Here is a 22,251-nt window from a genome sequence, read left to right as displayed (position 1 = left end):
GAACTGTGTGAACCAAGAAACAGAATTATCACTCAGAAGAGCATTTTCCCATTCATTTATTGTATTTTAAAATCTCTGGTGTAAATTGGTTTATGTACTAATTGAATGTGATTCAAATGTGCCAGCATGTACTAGTTAAGAATCTAGATTATTTTTAAAATAACGTGTAAAGATCTGAACTGATGAGTGCTACAGTTCTGTTCAATTTGTTGGGTAAATCAATAAACAACTAAGGAAAGAATTATGCACATTGATTGGTAGGAAGCAACTTGAACTGGTAGTAAAAAAGTGAATCAGGACAAACATGGATTACATTAAACTGTGCCACTCACCCTAAAAAACCTTATTTACCTCACATGAGGCCTCTAAACCTCACTTGTCTTAGCTCTGAAAAGCTAGTCAGTCACTGACTTACTTAGGTCAAACAGAAATTTCTTGAGGTTCTTTGATGAAAGATGCAAAAATCAGGCTGCCATTAGTACTGAGAAATACCATGAGAGTACAAAGTGAAGGACATGTTTCTGGTTAGTCTGGGACAAGAACTGACCAGCAGATACAAACCCAAAGAGACTCCCAGACATAAGAATAAGGATACACTTTAGCTGAGCAAAGGTGACTAGGAATCTTGAGAACCTAGGTCTGCTCTGTATATTGAGCAAGAATGAGAAGGTGAGAGGACTGATACTTCACATGGCAGAAGTTAGTTCAATGGCATTGTAGCAGAAATGCTGAGTCATGGCTTGAATCAGTGATTGAGCACCTGGTGGGAAGGCAGGGCCAAACCAGGGGAGCTCAGGTGCATGCAATCTATCTGAGTGACTGGGAGGTGTGGAGCCAGGATCCACCCCTTCCCAGACCTCATTTAAGGATTGGCAGTGGAGGCAAGTGTATCTTGTTGAAGATCCCTGCCTACTTGAGGTCCTCTAAAGGTAACTAAATTTTCTGTCTTTGTTTCTGTATTTACAGCTGTAGTATTTGGCCTTGTCCTCATTTACTGCAGCCTAGGACTTTGCCACCCTGCTATTATTGCTGTACTTCCTATCACATTACACTTAGAAAGCCAAGCAGATACTTATTTAAGGTAGTTTATCATAAAATATATATATAAATTTATATATATATAAATAAATGCATAATTTATATATATGTAAAAATTATGCATCGGATGGGCACTGTGACCCCCTAATACACTGAAAGAGGAACTCTGGGGAGGAAACCCTGGGATTCCTGGGTTCCCCATGGCTAAGTACCATATGGATTATTGAAGAATGGAGACCTAAAAGGAACAATAGTCCCATTATTAAGTCCCCTTCAAAAATGGCTTACTTTTTTGAATAAATTAGGACAAAACTTTTTGACAACTGAGGAAAGAGGAGTAGCAGCATCTGCTGTAGCATGGCTGCTGCTACTCAGTATTAACATGTATCATTCCTCTGAGGAAGAACTGAAAGATGAAAATGAGCTTTTAAAAACCTGTATTAGACAACCGGAAAGTAAAATTACATCTTTGACGGGGCAAACTGCCTCACTTTCAAATAGAACTTCCCCTCTGAAATTAAGACCCCATATCATTAGAAGGGGAATAGAACTTAGATCAGCAGGATCCTTGAATTTAAGGGGAAAAAAAAAAAAGCCAAGTAGACTAAAATCCAACTAGAGGATCTGGGAGCCTCAGATCCTCTAGAACTAAGACCAGTAATAAGTCAAAAGACAACGAAAATCCAGGATAGACCAGCAGGGTTGTTAGCCAAAGAGTGGCCCCCTGCCCACACCACAATACATATAATGGTGTGCCTGTACACAGCTGCTGAGCTCATGGATCTGTTACAAGGATTTAAACAAAGACCCCAGAGAGCATACCAGCCTGGCTCTTGAGATTCTGGGATACAGTGGCTGAAAGTGTGGTAATTAATGGACCTGAGATTTCTAAACTTGCATTCATTACCACACATCCAGCCCTCAGACAGAAACTGTATGTGATGGTAATACATAGTGAGGAAAACCATTCTCTAATTCAGTGGATAATGGCAGCATATAGAATCACATGGCCAAACAAGAGATATACCAATAAATACTGCTCTATAGACTGCAGTAGAAGAACTTCAGGATTGTATTAGGGAACTAGGAATGAAGGAGGCCGTTTATTATGATGCTTTCGAGAGTCCTGACCTAGTTAAGTTTTCCTCAGGAATGAGGGACCGCATGCTACAACAAGCTCCTCCCCACCAGTATGGCACACTGGAGGCCATCATCCAACAAGCCACCAAACTGGTGACTGATCTGGAGGAGACAGAGTGCCTTCAGACCAGGTGCAACATCCAAACATTGGAAGGGGCCAAGGTCCTCCCCATAACTAAAACCAGGAGACCCGCCCCATGAATTCCTCAACTGGGACCCATATGGGTATCCTGAAAACAGATGTTTAATGACTTAATTTGGGCTGGGGTTCAATTTGCAAAAATCGATCACCAGGCCAATCATGTCCTCCTCCAGCTGGAGGAAAATCAGAGGTTTCAAAATATCCCCCAAAAAGCAGGGGTAAGAATTACTGGAAAAAACAGCAATGAGAACATGGGATATTGGCGTTCCTTTATACCTCACTTAGTGCAGCTGCTGAAGCTTTTGTATTGGCTCACAAAGAAAGGCCAAAAATGGGACGGGGGGGGGGGGAAGAACAGAACAAGAGGCCTTCCACCAAGCAAAACTAGCTGTTAAACAGGCCCAGACACTGGGTATATTCGATTCTACCCTTCCAGCTGAAATAGAAGTCCATGTAACTCAGGATGGGTTTGGCTGGGGCCTATGGCAGCACCAGACTTCTGTTAAAACTCCAGTAGGGTTCTGGTCTCAGATCTGGCATGGAGCAGAAGAGGTGTACAGTATAACTGAAAAACAGTTATTGTCTGCCTATTCTGCATTACGGACGGTAGAGCCAACACTTCAAATATCTGAAGTTATAGTTAAGACAACCTTGCCAATTCAGGGGTGGGTGAAAGATCTGACGCACCTTCCTAAGTGCCCAAGCACAGACAGTGGCATGATGGGTTGCCTGTCTCAGCCAGAGGAGTAGTTTGTCTTCATCACCATTGAAAGAAGAACTCCAGAATATCCTAGGCCCAGTAATGTATCACAGTGATGCGCCAGAAGAGACAATGGTCACTCCACTGGAGAAGAGTCCTGTTCAGGAATGAAATATCCCATTCCTGAAGATGCCTTGTATACAGATGTATCCAGCAAGGGTAACCCAAGCTAGTGGAGAGCAGTGGCATACCATCCCTCCACTGAAACAAGTGGGCTAATGCAGGCCTATCCGGGACCAAGAGTGAACCAGGCATATACCATCAAGGTGCTCACCAAGTTGATGGCTGCCTATGGGACACCTCAAGTCATTGAGAGCAACCAAGGGACTCATTTCACTGGCGCAATGTAACAATGCTGTGCAGAAGAAAACAACATTGAGTGGCGATTCCACCTACCATATAATTTGATGGGGGCAGGCCTTATTGAATGCTATAATGGTATTCTTAAGGCTGCCCTGAAGACAGACTCTCAGTCCCTGTAGGGGATGAAGAGATTCTATGAAATGAAAGGCCTAGAGACAACAGACTCAGTGCCCTGAAGATGTTACAGACAACATGGGCCTCCCCCACTTTGGATCCAAATTACTGGCACCAATAATTGGGTAAGACCCCAAACTGGCAATGAAAATGATCTTCTGCTCCTTGCCCCTGAAAACCTAGAGCCCCGTACCCATAAAACAGAATGGCCTTGGAAGGTGGAAGTAGGACTGGTGTGGCCTGCTTGCATCTTGGGGGGAGATTACTGGAGGCTGGGGGATCGGTAGTCCCCCCCCCCCCTGCCCCGTAATAGGTACATGGCCTGCAGACACTGTGGTCAACGCTTCCATTTTCATTGCTAAGGGGACCTTAATCATGTCCCTATGGCAAATCAGGACCCCTGGTTTGGTACTCAATATAGTTATGCAGCCTCAGATATTGGGCCAAAGGGTATGGTACAGACAGCTGGGATGTGCCCCAGTGCAAGCCAAAGTGTTGACCCAGGACAGGAACGCGGTCTGTATCTTGCTGTGGAGAGCAGTACCTCTGAAACATCTATACTACTCCCCGTGAGTCTCTCTGAGTCCCCAGGATCACTGGGAGGAGCAACATGACATCGAGATGCTCTAATGTCACCATAAGATCAGTGTAACACCCAGTGATGGACTGTATGGGACTGATGGAATGTGAGCCAAACTGTCCCTGATCCCAGCAACTATGCGCCTCCAGGAGGACCATTGAGTACTGGCCCACAAAGTAACATGAACTTCAACCACGAACCAATCATCAATCGTCTTATATTTTCACAGTCTACACTGTGATGGGTAAATAGTACAAAATGTTGTGGTGTACTGGATCACTGTGATGGAAAGGGCCTACCTTCAACCTGCTCGATCATTGGTTCATGCTGTGAAGAGGTGGAGTGTAGCAGAAATGCAAGTCAAGGCTTGAAACAGTGATTGAGCACCTGGTGGGAAGGCAGGGCCAATCCAGGGGAGCTCAGGTGCATGCAGTGCACCTGAGTGATGTGATGGGGTGGAGCCAAGATCCACCCCTTCCCAGACCTCATTTAAGGCAGTGGAGGCAAGGGTATCTTGCTGAAGATCCCTGCATACTTGAGGCCTTCCAAAGGTAAGCAATTTTCTTCCTTTGTTTCTGTGTCCACAGCTGCAGCATTTGGCCTTGTCCTCATTTACTGCAGCCTAGGACTTTGCCACCCTGCTATTATTGCTGTACTTTCCATCACATTACAGCATTACAGGCATTGAAAGAAAATATACAGATAATATCTTTTATGGCACAGAAGCAGCTCACTAAGAAAAGCTAGCTAAAGAGAAAAACCAGCAAGAAAACGTTCATATTATTCCATTCTCTTCCCATTTTTCTTTACCTCTTAATTGCCAGGCTTTCCTCAAGCATCAAAGCTACAGGTCTTAAAGAAATCTCTTCTAGTGTACTTGAGATATTTAGTCTCTTCTTCCTAGAGTTTAATTTCTAAGATTGATTAGCACCATTTTCTGTAGGCTTTGAAAGTGTTCACTTAGTCATTACCTTGCTAAAATATTGTGGTGATGGACACATCTGAAATACAGGAGAGGAAAGAAGAGTAATGAAAGTAAATATGCTAAAACACTAAAGCCTAGGAGAGGGGTTGAGAACCCAGCACAAATAAAGATTGAAGATACATCGCGTACAGTGAAGCAGAAATAAAACTAAAGCCGCTTTAAGGAGCGAATCCTAAGATATATACACATACAGACTTGTGGACAGCAGCTTCAGTGATGTTAGAGGTATTTTGTCTCCTCAGTTCATCACTGTCCATTTGATATTCAGTCATCCATGTCATTTCCCATCTCTTTGGTTGGATACAGATAGTGGTCACAGCTGCAATATGTTGATCACCGTTGGCTACTAACCAGCTGGTGATGCCATTTGCCAAAGACTCCATCATGCTTCCTGTGTTGCTGATAGCTCTTTTCAGAGGTAAGATTAATGGCTTCAAATGTCATTAGCTCGTTGCTCTTGCATCTTGTTTACATTCTGCTTTTACAGTTATTTTGAATAGGCTAGGTAAAAGAATGCAAATGGAGAACACACAAAAACACTGAAAACTTTACTTAGTATGAAAACATCTCTTTAGAGTTCTCTTATATCTCCTGCTTACGTTCGACTTGCCAGGAGATACATTTCCTATATTTCACAAATTGTCTGCATTAGCAAATAATGTGGAGAGAAAAAAAAATTATGGATAATTAAAAAGATAACCCTTCAGAGTCCTCATATGGAGTAAAAACATACACTGAACAAATTGAGTGATTGTGTCTGTTTGTACCACTGCCCTCTGAATTTTAAGTAGAATATTCTTCCTACTGTGCATTCATTTTGAATTGGATCAGTGCTAAAATTACTCAAAAAATTACTTGAAATACTTCTAATTAAAGGTCTGCCTTTCACAGAAGAGGAAAAATTCAATCCTTTTGAATTCAGCATATCTGAATTCTGTAGTCATCACATTCACCAAGCCTGTCTATAAAAACAGTTTAACAATTGCATTCCAGACCAAGTGGCCAATGGTTATTTTCAGTGGCTTTTTTTTGCAAGATGTGAGATAATTTAGAAGTGTTGCAGTGACAACATGGAAATGAAGCAGCAGCATTTTACAACTGTCAATTATTTATCCATTTTTAAGCAGGTTTCTGTCTGTCCTGCTGGGAAACAAAGCAGGGGAACTAGTGCCATAATTTAAGAAAAAATAAATTAAAAAAAGGGGTGAATTTATAGTGTTCTGGTCATAAATACAAGATTTTTTTTTTTGCATGCCCAAAATGTTTGGGGATTCCACAGGATGAAAATATCTTTTCATTTTTATGAAGAAAAGTTTATATTGATTATAGAAAGTAGAGTGGACAAAGTAATCTGAGATCATCACATGGTCTGTATTTATGTGTTAGAATGCATTGTCCTATATTACACATTGAGAAAATGTCTCCAGTATCATGCATAACATTTCTCTCATCTGTCAAGAACAGTTACTGATTTACAGAGACTTTGTTCTCCCTTAGGAGGTATCTGGAATGCAGATTTCAATTTTGTGAATGTAATCTGTGAAGAAATTAGACACTGATTGGTATTTGTATGGGAAACTTTAAGTCATGGCCTGAACCAGTGACTGAGCACCTGGTGAAGTGGCATGGCCAGCCTTAGGAGCACAGGTGGAAGCAATTCACCTGTGCAACAAGAAACCAGGCTCCACCCCTCCCTAACCTCATTTAAGGGCTGGCTGCCACAAAGAAAGTAATCTCTAGCTGGAGATCACCTCCTTTATAGTGTTTGGAGAGCCCTGATCCTTGGAAAGGGGTAAGCAATTTTTCTTTTTAATTTACTGGATTGTGACCCTTATCTTTCTTGGGTAATTGAAGACTGGTTTAAAGCAGCTATATCTGCTATCACCTTTCTCTACAGTACTGCACTTAGGAGTCTCAAATTATATTTTCTAAATTAGAGTAGTACATCAACTTGAGGAAATAATGGCATCTACCATCATGCCGCATAGTTTCAACAAGAGCATGAGACACAAATGCTCCATTCCTATGAAAAATGTTATTGTTTAGTGCAGTGTATAGCCTGGCTTATATGCTTTGACAGTCCAACTGTTTGTGAACCCAACATCTCATGATTTACTTACAGTGTTTAGTCAACTTTAACAAGTGGCAAGTGAGAGCTAGATTCCCAAGGGACAAGTAGACATATAATTGCCTCTGACCTCAGTGGGAACCGAGAGACCACCTAGAGTTTGCCTAGGAAGACCCAACAGTGGGCAAGAAAATGAACCTGTACAATAAGTAAGTGCTTACTTGAAAAACCTTATTCCCTTGCAGTGTTTGTACAAAGCATTTCCATTTGGTTCCTTTATAATTTGAAGTTTCCCTTCCAAATTAGAAAAGTTATTCAGAACTATAACTCCTTTGGGTCTGCACCTGCAAACATACAAACTTGCATACTAGCCTTTGAATGGCTCACTGCTTGCATGTGAATACAAAACAGATTTGTATTCCTATCAGAAAAGAAAACTATACATCATAAAGTACCTAAGAAGCAACCTGAGCTATCATCAGCAAAAACATCTGCTCTCAGTATTCATCTCAGCAAATGAGCTCTGAACACTTTGAGAAAAGGATAGAAAAGGATTACAGGCCAAATTACAGGATGACAAAACAGGAACAGTATCAGAATATATTTCAGAGCTGAGGGCATAAATTTTGGGGCCTTCCTTAGGCAGTTCCTGCTGAAAACACTACTAGAATCGCCCTGAAGGGGAATATAGTAGCCACAGACCAGTAAGAAATACGTTCTGATGATCCTGGTGGGAAGATACTTCTCCATAAGAAATAGCTGGCTGCAAATCGCAAATAATTTCGCTCCCTTTACAGGTTACTCTTTGGGCCCTCCAAGATGCCAGAGAAGTAGCAGGATTCCCATGTAACGTGACATTTCTTCTTGTCCAATTTAAAGTGTTGTGAGAGCACTGTCAGGGCTCCCTTTCTTCACAGTCACGGAGATTCCATTTTTACAGGTGGGGAAAAAAAGAGAGGAATAAACAGGGAGTAAATAGCATCATACAATCAGCTGCTGAGTGTTGGAAGGGAGCTGGGACAGATGTAAATTTAGCTGTTCATGGACTGGCTTCCTTACCAGTTTAAGATGGAGTAAAAGAGGGATGAATGAGAAAGGTGAGGAAGGATTTGGCAGAGCAGTTAATATCCATCTTCTTTGGTGGCGGAAAACTGTAGAGGAAAGGCATTAAAAAAAAAAAACAAAAAAAACAACCTAAACATGATTGCTAAGGATGCTGAGCAGCAGAAGGTTTAAGAATATGGGTGACCTAGAGGATTGAAGCCTATAGGAATATAAGAAGGGGAAGATAATGTTGATACATGCACTGATGGAAAGATATTCGTTATTTACAATTTCAGGGGAAAATACAAGAAAAATGCTAAATTCCCTCTGTCATCAGATAGAGTAGCAGGCAGCCAGAAATGCTGAGTATTTTACCATGACAGAGTGGCTGAGATTTGTGAGCTGATAACATCTTCTACCCTAATGCTCATAAAGCTCCCACCCGCATGGGTCTATGTCTACTCTTGGGCCACTGACATGATACAGTGGTGTTCAGGGCTAATTATCTTTGCCCCTGGAACCTAAGGTACTAACCTGAGAGTTACGTCAAGATTTCTGCCCTGCACAGTCACAGTCATGGTGTTCCCACTCAGGGGCAGAACCTTTTGGGTCTTGCAGCTAGATATTGTTTTCCTGTTCATCATAACCTTTTCCAGCTTCACACAGGCAGAACATGCCAGAGTCACTCAAGCCCTCTGCCAGAATTATGAAGATGGAAAGCAGGATAACCTAACATCATTCCCTTGTCTTAAGGCTAATGAAATTCTAGTCTTTCCAGGTTTACCACCCAGCCCTATCCTCTTGAGTTAGCTCATATTTTTGACAACCTCAACCTCATAAACTTTTCCTCATGAGGCTACTTCAGTGCAGGTGGACAGGAATCATCCCCTAAATCCTCCTGCTGTCTTCCAATTTCCATGAGGTAGAACAGAATCTGTTCTCTCCTAAGGAAAAGAAGTCATCATTCAAATGTTTAATGTTACAGAGGGATACCAGATGAGTTTCCACTTCTAGATACACATCCAAAGATGGTTACCAGGAAAAACAAACAAAAAAAACCACCCCAAAACCAAAGAGGATATAGAACATAATACAGTCATTGTTTAGATCTCAGTTACTCTGATGCATTTGTACCATAATTATTTGACTTGAAAATCCTATATACATAAACAAATGCAAAAATATATACTTCTCCAGGAAATAACTGGACACAATACCTGCTCTAGGTCTTCTGCTGTTCTTTTATTTTCCCCCGTGGCATCTTGAGATGGTAAAATGAAGAGTTCGGCAGATGTGGGCAGGCCAGGGAGCACTGCGACCAGAATATGCTTGCTTGAAATACCTGTTGCCTGATACATAGACAATTAATGGACAGATAAACAATGGGGATGGCATTGAATGCTGACAACTTCTTTGTGAAAGCATTGCATACTTACAAGATATAGCTAACATCATTTCTGTACAACAAAGAGAATCTTGTTAAAATCCAGTGCAAGTAAAAAGTTAGGGATTCATAATTTTACTGTGTTCTGCAGTAAAATATACAGGTTCTAAGGCAATAGTGATCATCAGACATGCTAAAAGGACCTCCTAAATATTGGTCATATATGGTATAGAATCATAGAATATTGTCAGTTCTGACTTATTTTACCTAAATGTAGCTATTTTAAAGTTTCTGTCTACTCTAAGCTGATCCCTGAGGTTTTTTATTAGTCAGTGGTAAGAAGTAGTATGGTAAAGGGCAAGGTATGTGGGCTGAATTGCACTCTAAAGGTCTGAGCAGTCAAAACAGAGCCTAAAATCCTTGTGGAGACTCAGAGAAAGAAAAGAATATGAATCAGATTTGAATTCCCTAAGTCAAACAAATTCTTATACTTCACATCCTGGGTCAGTTCCACAAGTTAATGAGGAATTTATTTATTTAGCTGCTAAATGTTGTATTAATATGCAACTATTTTTCTGTGTGTGTCTGTGTGTCTTGTTGGCTGAAAAATCTTATACAATCAGTTTAGACCCAAATATCCCTTCCGCACAAAATTAGCCAGAATTCAGAAAATAAATGCCCCACAGACATCACTGACAGAGTCATCTCTGTGTATGTGTTTCAGCTGCTGTTACTAGGACATTGTAGAGTGCATTGTGGAGTTCTCCAGAAAATGAGTTTTTTGGCCTTCAGGAAGTTTTATGGGCCAAAAGGAGGAGAAACATTTGCTGAATCTTCCTCCATTGCCTCTTTATGTTTGGATTATCCAGGCTGTCATTTAAATCTCTGGTTTTAAAACGCTGATTTTGGTACATCTGTTTGGGGAGGGGGGGGCGAAGTACCCTCACATAAGAGCAGACCACAGCAGCTGGATGAAACTCAAGAGTATCCTGCAGACAGAACATGAAACACTCTCAGACATTAATTAGACCTAAGACTTTTGAATTCTTCTCCCTAGCGGTTCAGGAGCCAAGGCTTGGAGCAGCTGCACCTTGCAGGAAACAATGGGCAGAGGATAGGATGTCAACTGAACTGTGATTAAAGTTCTCCATCACCAGAGCTAACTATGGTTATCCCATGTGTGACTGCTGACAGCCAAGGGAATACCGTGTAGAGCTATGAAAAAGGAAGCCTTCATTTCACTGCATACCAAAAAAAACCCACGAGCTTTCATTACTGCTGTTTTTTTAGTGGGGGTTTAGAAGAAGAATTATAACAATATAAAGGTTTCATATATTCTTTCCAAGTACTGCATGAAGCTACAGCTTGTATTATTTGTGCTTGCCTAACAGGTTGTTCTAAGATGTCAAGAAAAAGACACAGCATTACCAGTTAATGGAAAGTCTTCATTTTCTGAGGCTAGGAATGATTGTTATTATTTTTAGCCAGAAGCTTTTGTCTGATGTACTCAGTTCATTCTTGTATTCATCAAAAGTAGAAGACAGGACTCAAAAAATAAAAAAATAATAAAAAAATCAATGATGTGAGGAATAATTACGATTGTAATACAAAACAGGATATTTTGTGATAATCTGAAATTATCCCTACATATAGAGAAGATCGGATTTTAGTAGAGAACTATAATTTCTTATGCAGAATTTTTATCCAAGTCTGCGGGACTCCGTAATAAGAATGCAATACTTAAATAAAAGGTCATAAAAATTCTATAGCACAGCTATAATTTCCTGTTGAATTATTTAGTTATTCAACTTATTTTTATACAGTGCACTTAATTGTGATAGAATCTACTGGTTTTAACTTTAATTTCTATAGGAACTTCTAACAAAGGCTTATTTAAGGTGAATCATTTAGCTATATAAAGGGGGATAATTAGCAATCAGTTTTTCTTTTTCTTATGCAAACAACAAAAAGACCGTGTTTTCACTGCTCTGCTTTCGGAACGTATCCTTGGCACTGTGGTTTTATAATCCTTTTTTTCATGGCTTGATTTTCTTTTATTGAGTTGCTTATATTCCTGAAGATAAATGGAACCTTGAATACTTGATACAGACATAAGTCAAAAGGACAAGCTTCAGAAAACTGGGGGATTTTTTTGGTGGTTTGGTTTTTGTTTTGGCTTTCCTCCTCTCCACCTGTCTTTTCAGGAAATTGAAGAAAAAACTGTCAGTAAGGATTCAGACAAATTTTCTGTGCGTTTTAAATGATATTTTTCAAATTTTGAATGGAAACAAAATTTGTGGATGTTATTAGCAAGCTTAACTGTTTATTCATGGCATCATCTATGCAAAAAGACTAGAAAGACACTGTGCATTCATCAGGTGGACACAGACATGTTTCAAACAGTTCCTTCTGCTATTCTTCTGCTGAGCTGAGAACTCCCCACCATCTCTTCTAACATTTCTCAGCCTCTCAGTTTGAAATCCAAATCTTCAGACAGACAATATTTTTATGACATTCTGCTCCACAGTTTGAGAAGGAACTTCAGAGCTTTGCCATAGTGCTGATGGGAGAAATAGCACCCAATCTTGACCCATGAAACTCATGCTATATTAAAGATGTGAAGTACTTACTGCAGTGCTCTTCTGTGTAGTGAAAATTGTTTTCTCTTTGGTCCCCTAAGTTTCCTACAGCATATTTGTAATTCCATTAGAATAGCATTGCTTTCCACTGCTGTATAAGAACAGCAGTAAAAGAGGAATTGCAATGCACCAGAAAAGACATTTGTAAAGCTACAGACATACATAAGTAATTTGTTTTCCAGATGCCCTTTTCTCTGAAATATTCCATTAAAAAGAATAAACTGAAGTCTGACTCTGAGCACCAGATTGTCATAGGATGGGATCATTTCACCTGTATAAAATTTACGATTCTGGACTCAAACACTCGTCTATTCTCCTTTTATAGTTGCAAGGGACAGAGAGACACCTTGAAAGAACAATTTATTCGGCCCTAATGTAAGCAGAAAGCAGAAATGGAGCCACCATAAGACAGTTTATGCACATTTGCTTACCTCTACCAGAGCTCTCTTGACTACTCGGCTGATGTCCCTTCTCCACTCTGGGATATCTGGATTGTAGTCATCCAGATTTGGGGAGAAAGATAACCGCAAGGACCGAAATTGCTCTGCAGATACAATAACATGGCGGTAAGACATCTGAAAATCTCTTAGTGCTAAGTGGGCAGAACTTAGTGAAACCTGCTGCAGTTTGTGTTTTGCTTTTCTTAATCAATCTGCAAGTGAAGCATATGCTGTCAGAGAATCTAGCAGTAAATCTGAGTGATTCACTGCTCGAGTGTCACAAAACCGAAAAAGGTGATAGGTCCTTATTTTAATAGGTGAATAGCATTGGAAAGGGAGCTGTGTGGAGAATGTAAATGCTACCTTCTTCTTGATTTCTGAAGACAAACTCTGCGAAGGAAGCTGTGATTATATTCTCATAGACATGTTCCAAACACTTGAAATCTTAACTGGACAGGAATAAAGGTGGGGAGAGGAATAGCCTTGGAAAAAAAAATGCTTCTTAATCTTTGCTTTTGCTAACAGAGATGCTCACACCAATCATTTTGGCTACGTGCTTAGGGGATTCCCAGTGGTTCGTGGACTATATCCGCACTATATGGCATTTGTTTGTCCTAACTGCTTCTGAGGCCTGAGTACAATATCAGAGCAGTGCAGATTTCTGTACAGGACTGCACCACACTGCACTGACTTGTTATTTGAGCCAGGCAGTTTCTGTGTGAGTAAAGAGGCCTCTACTGGCCAAGAAGGGGGGGAACATCAGCTTGTTGATAATTGTGTTGGACTAAGATATAGTGATAGATTTGACACAGAGGGTTCTGGGAAGGAGATCAACACTCTGCAATCATCTCAGTCTGAACTAATGTCAGTCAGAGGCCTTCAGAGACATTATGCTGAATTGACATCCCTGGAACTGAGCTTAAAGCCTCGCTCAAAGTATCCTGGAATTAAGACCTTATGTTGCTGCCTGCATCTTCAGGTCTTGATTACGGAGAATCCTGTGTAAAACAAAGGGGGAAGGGCTCACCATACACAGCGATGGTCTTTGTGTCCTGAAGAATGGTGTTTCCTGCTGAGACCTGAACAGTGATGGTATTCATCCCTTCCACAGAAAATGTAAATGTGATGCTCCCTTCCAAAGTGATCAGTGGCTGCAAATACATCAGAAGAAAAGAAAAGAAGTTAATTTGGCTGTAAAGGAAAAGCAAAGATGAGTTTGGCTCTTTGGCCTGTTGGGATGGTTTGGGGAATTGGTTCCAGCTTGGAAACTTAGAAGGGATCATGTGACATGGAAGCCAATTTTCTGGAGACTGCTCAGGGTGCCTAAAATTTCCAAAAGAGACAGTTACTAAGAACATGCTATCCCTTAGTAGCTGTCTCCAGGTGGCTTTCTGCTGAGCACGCTGTCTGTTTGGAACCCCATGTTAAAATGTCTTTGCTGCACTCTCCAGAGAGATGCAGATTCTAATAGGAGGGCCCACCAGACTCACTGCTCCAGTGTCACACTCCTTTCCCAGATCTAGCTTTGATTTGTTTAAGGTACTTAAGCAGGTTGTGGCAGAACCAGGAGGCAAATCAACATTTCTCAGTTGCTATCCTGTGTTATCCCTAGACATGGAGATGTTGCTCTTTGAAAAGGATGGGTTTTAGAGAACACTGATCCCCTCCAGCTTGGTCTGCTGTGCAAACCAGTTAATCAGTGAGCTGTGCTCCCTTTCAGCAGTCTCTGCCCTAACTTCTGTTTTCGCTTATTAATGAACTCTGGATGAGATCTTCAAAGCACACGGTATTAAGTCAAACTCTGTTCCCATTGTAGTCTGTAGTAAAATTCTCACTTCAATGAGAACAGAGTTAGACCAACTCTGATCACTTACGAGCTTAGAAGATCAGAGGGAAGGTTAAAAGGTGAGAATCACAGCCTGTAAGTACCTCAAGGGAGAGATGATTTCTGATACAACAGAGTCCTTTAATCTACACACAAAGACGTAACAAGATCCAACAGCTTGAAACCAGAGCTAGATAAATTCAGACTACAAACACAGGGCATATGTTTAACACTCAAGATAATTAGCTGTGGGGAAAAAGTTGGGGGAGAGGGTAAGAAAGAAGCAGTGAATTTTCCATCATCTGAGGGACAAAGCAACAAAAAATTCAAATTCTACTTTAATCACAAAGAGGTAAATAAAGCAGTAAGTATTGATGCAATCCTCCGACCTATTTTATACAAAAGAGAAATGTGGTTGAAGGTCCCTCTCAGCCCTACAAAAGCCATGAGAATCTTTCCCCTTAGAGGCTAATAAGGGTATGGGTACTCCTGCCACAAAGGTACGTACAATAACATTTGTAATGCTAGTGCAGATTTACCAACTCTCTGCAAGCACAGAGGCAGCAGAATGTGTTGCATGCTGTTTTGAGCTTTTGTTATAGATTTTTTTTGAAGTAAGTGAGGGGAAAAGCATATTAGAAACTCTTTGGGACCTTGGCTCTATACCTCTACCTTGGATGAAAATGCTGGTACAAAGCTATTGGCAATTTGCACAAAATGCCAATAAACCCTGCAGCTAAGTCACAGCAATAATCACAAAATGGTTCCTACATTTCAATGTTGGTACATCAAAGATCCAAGAATTAGTGTCTCTTCCTCTGATTTACAGTTTTCTTGTGTGGGGGACTATTCAGAAGCATTTTCAGACCCTTCTCTTCCTCCTTCCCCAGTCAGAGTTCCTCCTTGATTGTTTTAATTTCAGTTCATAGGGAATACAAACCTCTGTGTTGTTCCCAAACCACCAGACATAAGTAAGTGTTCCCACTTGACTTGGCCAGAGTACTGCCGTGGCATTGACCTCCTTGTTCTTTGTGGTGACAAACGGGAGAGATAAATGAACATGTTCCAAGGGGCCTGCAGAGACACAAACAAGGAGTGAGTCCTCCCTCCCTGGGAAATACCAACATGGGATAGAGGGGACCTGAGGGGAGACCCACTGGTTTGAGGAAAAAGTGTTCTAAATCACCATGGGGCATGACATTTATCACCCCTGTACCGGAGCTAAAATCTTGGGTTCTTTATTGCATGGACGTCAGATATCCAGGGACATTATACACCACTTAAACAACAGGGGCAGAGCCGAACTATGTGAATACGGACTTCATCAGAAAGACATAAGAATGTGCAGGACAAATGGCTTCAGTGAACATGGAGCATCTCTGCTGATACAAATTGTTATGATTTGGTGAACTTCAGTAATACTGCATCTATTTATACCAGATGAAATTCTGCCTGAATACAGTTATTCACTGACTGCTTTCATTTTATGTTACCTTATACTCCCTCTTTTCCTCAATAAACTCTTTTATTTTTTAGTATAAACAGAACATAATTCATTTGACAAGTGACATTATGCCCAGGGTTACACATTTCTCATCTTCTGGAGACAGATGGGCCTTTGTTATTACATCTTGTCCTCTAGATTATTTTTTAAAACGTGTTCTGACTGTTCACTTAGAGAACAAAGCAATTGTCCTAAAACCGACAGAGAAAAGAAAAGGAAGACTTCCCAGGTGATATGGGGACATGGGTTTCTAAAACAAATAAAATCCACTCCTACATCTGCGAGCTTCTAAGTGATGAGAAGGGGAGACCACAGCTGGAGAGGGTCAACTGCATTGTCCATGTGGAATTGAGATGCTTTGCTAAAGGATCTTTTATATTTCAGGAGAGGATTTTTCTGAAAACATCACATGCATATATCATCAGGGAGACCTTGGTTTTCAACCTGGAGAAATGCTACACATCTTGGAGCAAACATCCCATGACCCTGTACCTCACACACATGCAGAGAAGCACGGAAAAAAACACCCAAACGAGATTGTATAAGCAATGCCAGTATAAATGAGAACCACTCTTTCTGATTCATTACTAAAACACAGGTTTCTTTGGGGTGTAGACACAGCTGCTGATTAACCTAATGGAGCCCCATTAAGAATCACTCATAATCGAACAAACCACAGACTGCTATAGAGCCAGACTGTGGCTCATTTTTCCTTCAGTAATCAGCAGCCAACACCCCTTTTACAAATTCTCGAGAAGCTGGAATTTCATCCCTGATTTTAATGGAATTTCCCTGCTCAGGCACATTTCTGTGACCTGCAAGACACTAAGAACTGAAAAATGGCAGCTTCCCAAGCTGAATATTTTGCAGCTCTGATATCTTTCGGGATGTTTGCCAAATGCCAAGTACCAGCACAGACCTCTAAAGGAATACATTTCCTAACACCTGATGTGGTGACAGTAGTGACAATGGTGCCTATGTAAAATCTAATCCACTCCAACAACACAGTTGCTCTGAATACAGCTTAAAAGACCATACACTGCAGAGGACACCTAGCCCCTCCTAAGACCTGTGCCATGTGCTGGCTTGGAAAGAACATGAAAGAACGACTCAAACAAGCCAATTCTGCCTCAGCATTTCTCTGCAAATAGCTCATGGGCCTAAGTGGCTGAAATGCTGAACTATTATCTGGCCAGCAGATGGGGATAGCTCATTCTAGATGGGCTCTTAACTGCTAGGAGTCTGCTTCCTCCCAGGTAAGTGTAGAGAATTATTTCAATGTAAATACCTTATACAATGTACAGTCCGTGCACACCAAAATACTCCTGCCTCACAATAACCTGCATCTGTGGAGCTCTGGACCAATAGCAGCAAAGCGGCTGCAGCAGGATGAGCAGGACACTATAAGGAAGCTTTTCTCTTGTCATGGGTATCACAAATGCTACAGCTCAGTGCCTGCAGCTTTGTCCTCACCAAAGCTGCTGGTCACAGGTAAGGAAGGGTGCTGGAAGGCCCAAGGTCGCTCACACTCATATATCAGCTCTGTAACAAGAAGTCACCCCTGCAGAAGGGCAAGTACTCCTTCTTCAACTCTCTTGAAGCTTGGGCTGCATGTTGCTTTCCTGTGGATCTTAGCAGCACAGCATGTGTTTTAACCGTCAGGTCACGTATTTTTACAAGACTTCCCAGAGGCCAAATTCATACTTATGCACCCCAAGCAAAATAAAGTAGCCTTGCTTACTAGAGAGCTGAGAGGCAAAGCAAGCATTTCCATGGGATTTAGAAGCTTTTGTGGATCTGGGCATTAGGCTCTATAAGGGACTGAATTTATTGTACTACTCTGGCTTCAGCCAATCTATTGCTAGTCTGAATGGTGCCGTACTCACTTTGTAGCCTGTTCTGAGGTCCCTAATTCTTCTCACGTAGAGAAAGGCAAGACACATCTTTCAGGCTGTGACTTCTCTGGGGGTCAGGCACATATAATCTAGGCCCAGCTGCAATGATCATGCAGTGACATATTTAAGTCACATACTGACTTTATCTAAGCACAACATAGAAATATATGCTCAACCAGCTGCTAAGTAGCATGAAGAGATCTGGATATTGTTTCTTTATTGTACTGCTAAAACAATCAAAACAGTTCTTAAGCCTTCTATGGCTCGAGAAAATGAATTAATCAGCTATAACCCAGAAAGCCAATATGAGTGAGGGTGAGGGCTGGATACCTGCCTTCTCCTTCTATTTTGTGGTTGCATGAGAGAGTGGTTATTGTTGTGTGGGCTCATTACTGTGCAGATAGGCTGAGTATGTGCAAAGGTCCCCATAGAATTGTCTCTTGTCAAACAGCAAACGATTACCAACCCTGCTCACAGAAGGCTGTCAGAACCTCTTGTGAAATATCAACCGCCAAAACGCTGCTCCATTTGTTTCCAATGACCTTTTACACAGACTGGAAAAAAAAAGGTGACCACAGCTCCTGCTGAGGTGACTTTCATAACCAGCAGCAGAGGGAGGAGGGCTGCTGCATCCTGAAGCTCCCCTGCAAAGCACCCTAGCACAAGCAGGAAGGCAAATCACAATGTGACTCCAGAATCTCTCTTCCGTAGACATGGGCACTCTCCACTGGACCAAACCTGTGCTAGCTCAGTAGCTGAAGAAATTATGTGAAAGCATATAAATATCTACTCTGAGCAGAGGTCCTTCTCTATCATACAGTGATTCTCAAAAAACTGTAACAAAACGAACAAGTTTTTCTCCAGTAAATCTGTCACATAGATACACACTCTGAAATATAAGTAATTGACAAAACCCAACAAAAATAACAAAACAAACAAACAAAAGAAAATAATCACACCATGCAAAACAAATTAAGGCCCCAAACAAAATCCATCAGAGATACTACAGAATTTCGATAACAGTTAAACCCTTTGGGTTTACAGGCATGTGCAAGAATAAAGATGAAAGAACACATTGCTGGTTTTATACATGGACTGAGATACATTTCAGGTGTAAATCAGAGAGAGCCGAAGTATAAAAAGGTTGAAAAGAATAGCAAAAGAGCAATGTGAAGATAACATTTTTTCTTGTTATACTCTTTAACACCAGGATTTTGGTTCCTATGACAACAGAAAGACTGAAATGCAGAAGTTTCCATCCCAAATGCGGCTGCATTTCATCAAAGGGCAAAACATTGTACAAAGTGAAAGTCAAGGTTTTTAAAAGTGATTAAAGATGCTAGATGTCTTTATTTTTCTGTCACTGTAAACATGCTAATGACAGGGCATTTCAGAAAGGGAAAGACACTACTCTGAGGTGTCTCAGATCAGACCACCCAAAGTTAGAGGTTAAACATGGTTCAAAAAACAAACGTTGCTATTCCTCACGTCTCCTCCCACTCTGGAGTCCTCTGTTGGAGGACAAACACTCACCATCTCCCATCACTCCATCCTCCCACATGCAAAGTCCAAACACCATCTCTCAGAGCAAGTGATAATTTTTTTTAGGAATGACAGAAGCTAACAACGAGTATGAACATACATACACGTTACGTGCAGGTAGAGGACAGCGTTGTCAGATCCCAGGCTGTTCTCCACCAGCACAGTCACTCGGAATATGCCCACATTCTGGTAGGTATGTTTGATCCCATCTTCTGTTGAGCTGAGATTAGCATATGAAACAGCAGTGCCGTCGCCAAAATCTACCTGAATGAGGGATCTCTGGAGGTCTCCCTGTGGGGACAGAAAAAAGAAAGCATCAGAATAGAATCTTTTTTTTTTTTCCTGAAAGAGACTTCTCGGTAAATGAGTCCACAGTCCCTGATGTCAGCAGGAGTCCTGGTGGGAGCTACAGAAAATGACTGCGAGAAACTGAATCAGTGGAGTGATGTAGACCATGCAGAGCATATTCACATTCCTGATGTTAGCAGAGGAAAGGTGGTCACTTCAACTTCCTCAGCAGACACTGTAGAGAAAGTGACCCTTCTTCAGGGTAACTCAGCTGTACTATCAAAGGTGAAGTATTATTGAAGGTGTGTACTGTAGCCTTACTTTCCTACCTGTCAAGAAAGATAGGGATTATTTGTAAACATACCAGCTTCTTTCCCTGGGTTTCCTTATTGTGAAGAGCAGTGTTGTAGTGGGAGTGGTAATCAGCAAGCACTAAGGATGTGGGTAACTGTTTGCCTCAGGAGTCTTTGGAACAACCCACATTATCCATTTTGCATTTTAAATCATAAAAAGTAGAAAGATAAAACAGTGCAAGAAGGAACTTCGAGAAGTCCTCAGGGAAGGGTCAACCCTAACAAAGCAGCAGGGTGTTAAAAGAACCTCTTCAGCCTCGCATGATAACAACCTCTTACAGCAGCTTACAACTTGTTCAGTGGCCTGATTTAAAGTGAGCTGGATTTGTATTTATTTCAGAATAGCTACCAACACCACTGACACTAAGTGGGACCCTCTGTGACTGTCTCAGAAAAGAAGGGCTAATGAATTGACAGGGCTGATTAAACTCTTCTCCTCCTGCCTAGAGATAATCCTATCAGAGTGGGTTTGTAGCGCAACTCAGACTGCCACTCTGTGACATTAGTCTCCTGGGCTGCTAATCTAGCAGGTTTCAGAGCTGTTACAATAAATTACAACAAATAAATAAATAAATAAAACCCACAGCTGGGGGGAAAAAATTTTAAACCAAAGCCAAGGATATCAGAGATCTACGTTATTCATGCCAGACTCTTTAATGCAAACGAATCCCAGAACAGGTTTTAATCTTCTGCTCCTGAAACTGAATTCCAGTCTGCTACATATGGTTTTGTCAAATGTCAGAGTCACCCAGTCCTAAAAGACATTTAAAACCCAAAAGAGGAGGGTGATGTCATTTCCTCATTCTGCTTTACGGACAAAAAGCAAGTTTCTGATTTTTTGTTTCCAAGCTAGTTTAACAGACAGAGAAGTAAGTCCCAATTGTATTAAAAAAAAAAAAAAAAACAACAACAACCCAAAACACAAAAAAACAAACAGATAACCCGTGTCTTACATACTAGAAACACTTGTGAGATTTTCTGATATCACAAGGCAGTGATGCACTTCTTGTAAGGGCAGCTTCTCATGACCAAACACAGCCTACATTGCACTGTTTAGCAACCGTGGCTGCCACAGATCCCCTGCCTTTCAGGTGAGATGCAGAATGTTGTCTCAGTTTAAAGCACTCTTTCTCCTTCTGGGAGTGCCCCTCAAAGGCTTCGCCTGGGGCCTACACGGGGTATGTCCCAGCTCACTGTTGCTATGCAGCAGCTTACTCCCAGGCTGGTCCCAAGGCAGCTGCCACTGTCTGGAAGAATGTCGCTAAATTAATAGCCAAGGGCAGTCCATAAAACTGGCTGAAAAGACACTAACTTTACTTTGGTTTCCTTCTTTCCCTACCACCCTGAGATAGAAGCAGTCCTCTGGATGCCAAGCTGGAAGGAAAGGTACCCATGTAAATGGTTGGCATCAGGCAGGTTTTCATATCAGAAAGGGAAATGTGTGAGTACGAGGGAACTGGAACAGAATCATTCACATTCCTCATGTTCCCTCAGACTTTTTATCACTTGTTGTGAAGTCAGAAATGGTGGAAGTGTGGCTGAATGAGAAGCGGTGGGACCAGAGCTCTACTTCAGGATAGCAAGAGAGAGAAATTGTTCCAGACACTCTGTTTGTAGAGGTTAAAGTGGTAATCATTACACTGCCCTGGCACCCTGCTGGAAGCTCAGCTGCTTCCAAAGGGATGAGACAAAAGTAACTGCATTGCTCTGCTCTGGAGTATCCCAGATTGAATGTATGGAGAGAAAGGCATCCCCTGACAGAAGCACCTGCCTGGGGCTTCCTAGAGATACCCCATGCCACTTCTTTCCAACTCCTGAAGGCAGAGACAATTAAGTCCCTCGGTGATGCAAGTTATATGAAAAAGGACGTGCAAAGTTACAAACAAGACAGAATCATAGAATCATAAAGGTGGAAAAAGACCTCTAAGATCACCAAGTCCAACCATCAGCCCATCATCACCATGCCCACTAAAGCATGCCCCTCAGTCCCACCACTGCTCTGTGGTATTTTGACTTGATGCCCTGTTTGACAGAGCCAGCAATAGGCATCACATGAGATATCCCTCCACAGACAAAGGTGAGCATACATCAGTTTTCTGAAAGTCTCTTAAAAGCTCTTCCAGTTCCTCTAACCCCATCAGGGTTTT

At 41.4% G+C, this 22,251-nt stretch overlaps 1 protein-coding gene across 1 annotated transcript in view; it reads right to left on the bottom strand.

Annotated features, from left to right (window-relative positions):
- The window catches only part of SORCS1 (sortilin related VPS10 domain containing receptor 1), a 278,025-nt gene that overhangs the window by 13,632 nt on the left and 242,142 nt on the right, over window positions 1-22,251 (bottom strand). The window contains exons 19-23 of the mRNA XM_021398544.1: window positions 19,568-19,754; window positions 15,463-15,596; window positions 13,725-13,848; window positions 12,689-12,801; window positions 9,452-9,583 (exon numbers count right to left, since the gene is read on the bottom strand). Of these exons, the coding sequence (XP_021254219.1) occupies window positions 9,452-9,583; window positions 12,689-12,801; window positions 13,725-13,848; window positions 15,463-15,596; window positions 19,568-19,754 (690 nt within the window). The remainder of the gene's footprint in view (window positions 1-9,451; window positions 9,584-12,688; window positions 12,802-13,724; window positions 13,849-15,462; window positions 15,597-19,567; window positions 19,755-22,251) is intronic.

Source organism: Numida meleagris, chromosome 5, assembly GCF_002078875.1.
Source record: "Numida meleagris isolate 19003 breed g44 Domestic line chromosome 5, NumMel1.0, whole genome shotgun sequence".
In the NCBI taxonomy this organism is placed as follows: domain Eukaryota; kingdom Metazoa; phylum Chordata; class Aves; order Galliformes; family Numididae; genus Numida; species Numida meleagris.
This window is presented reverse-complemented; position numbering and strand designations above follow the sequence as displayed.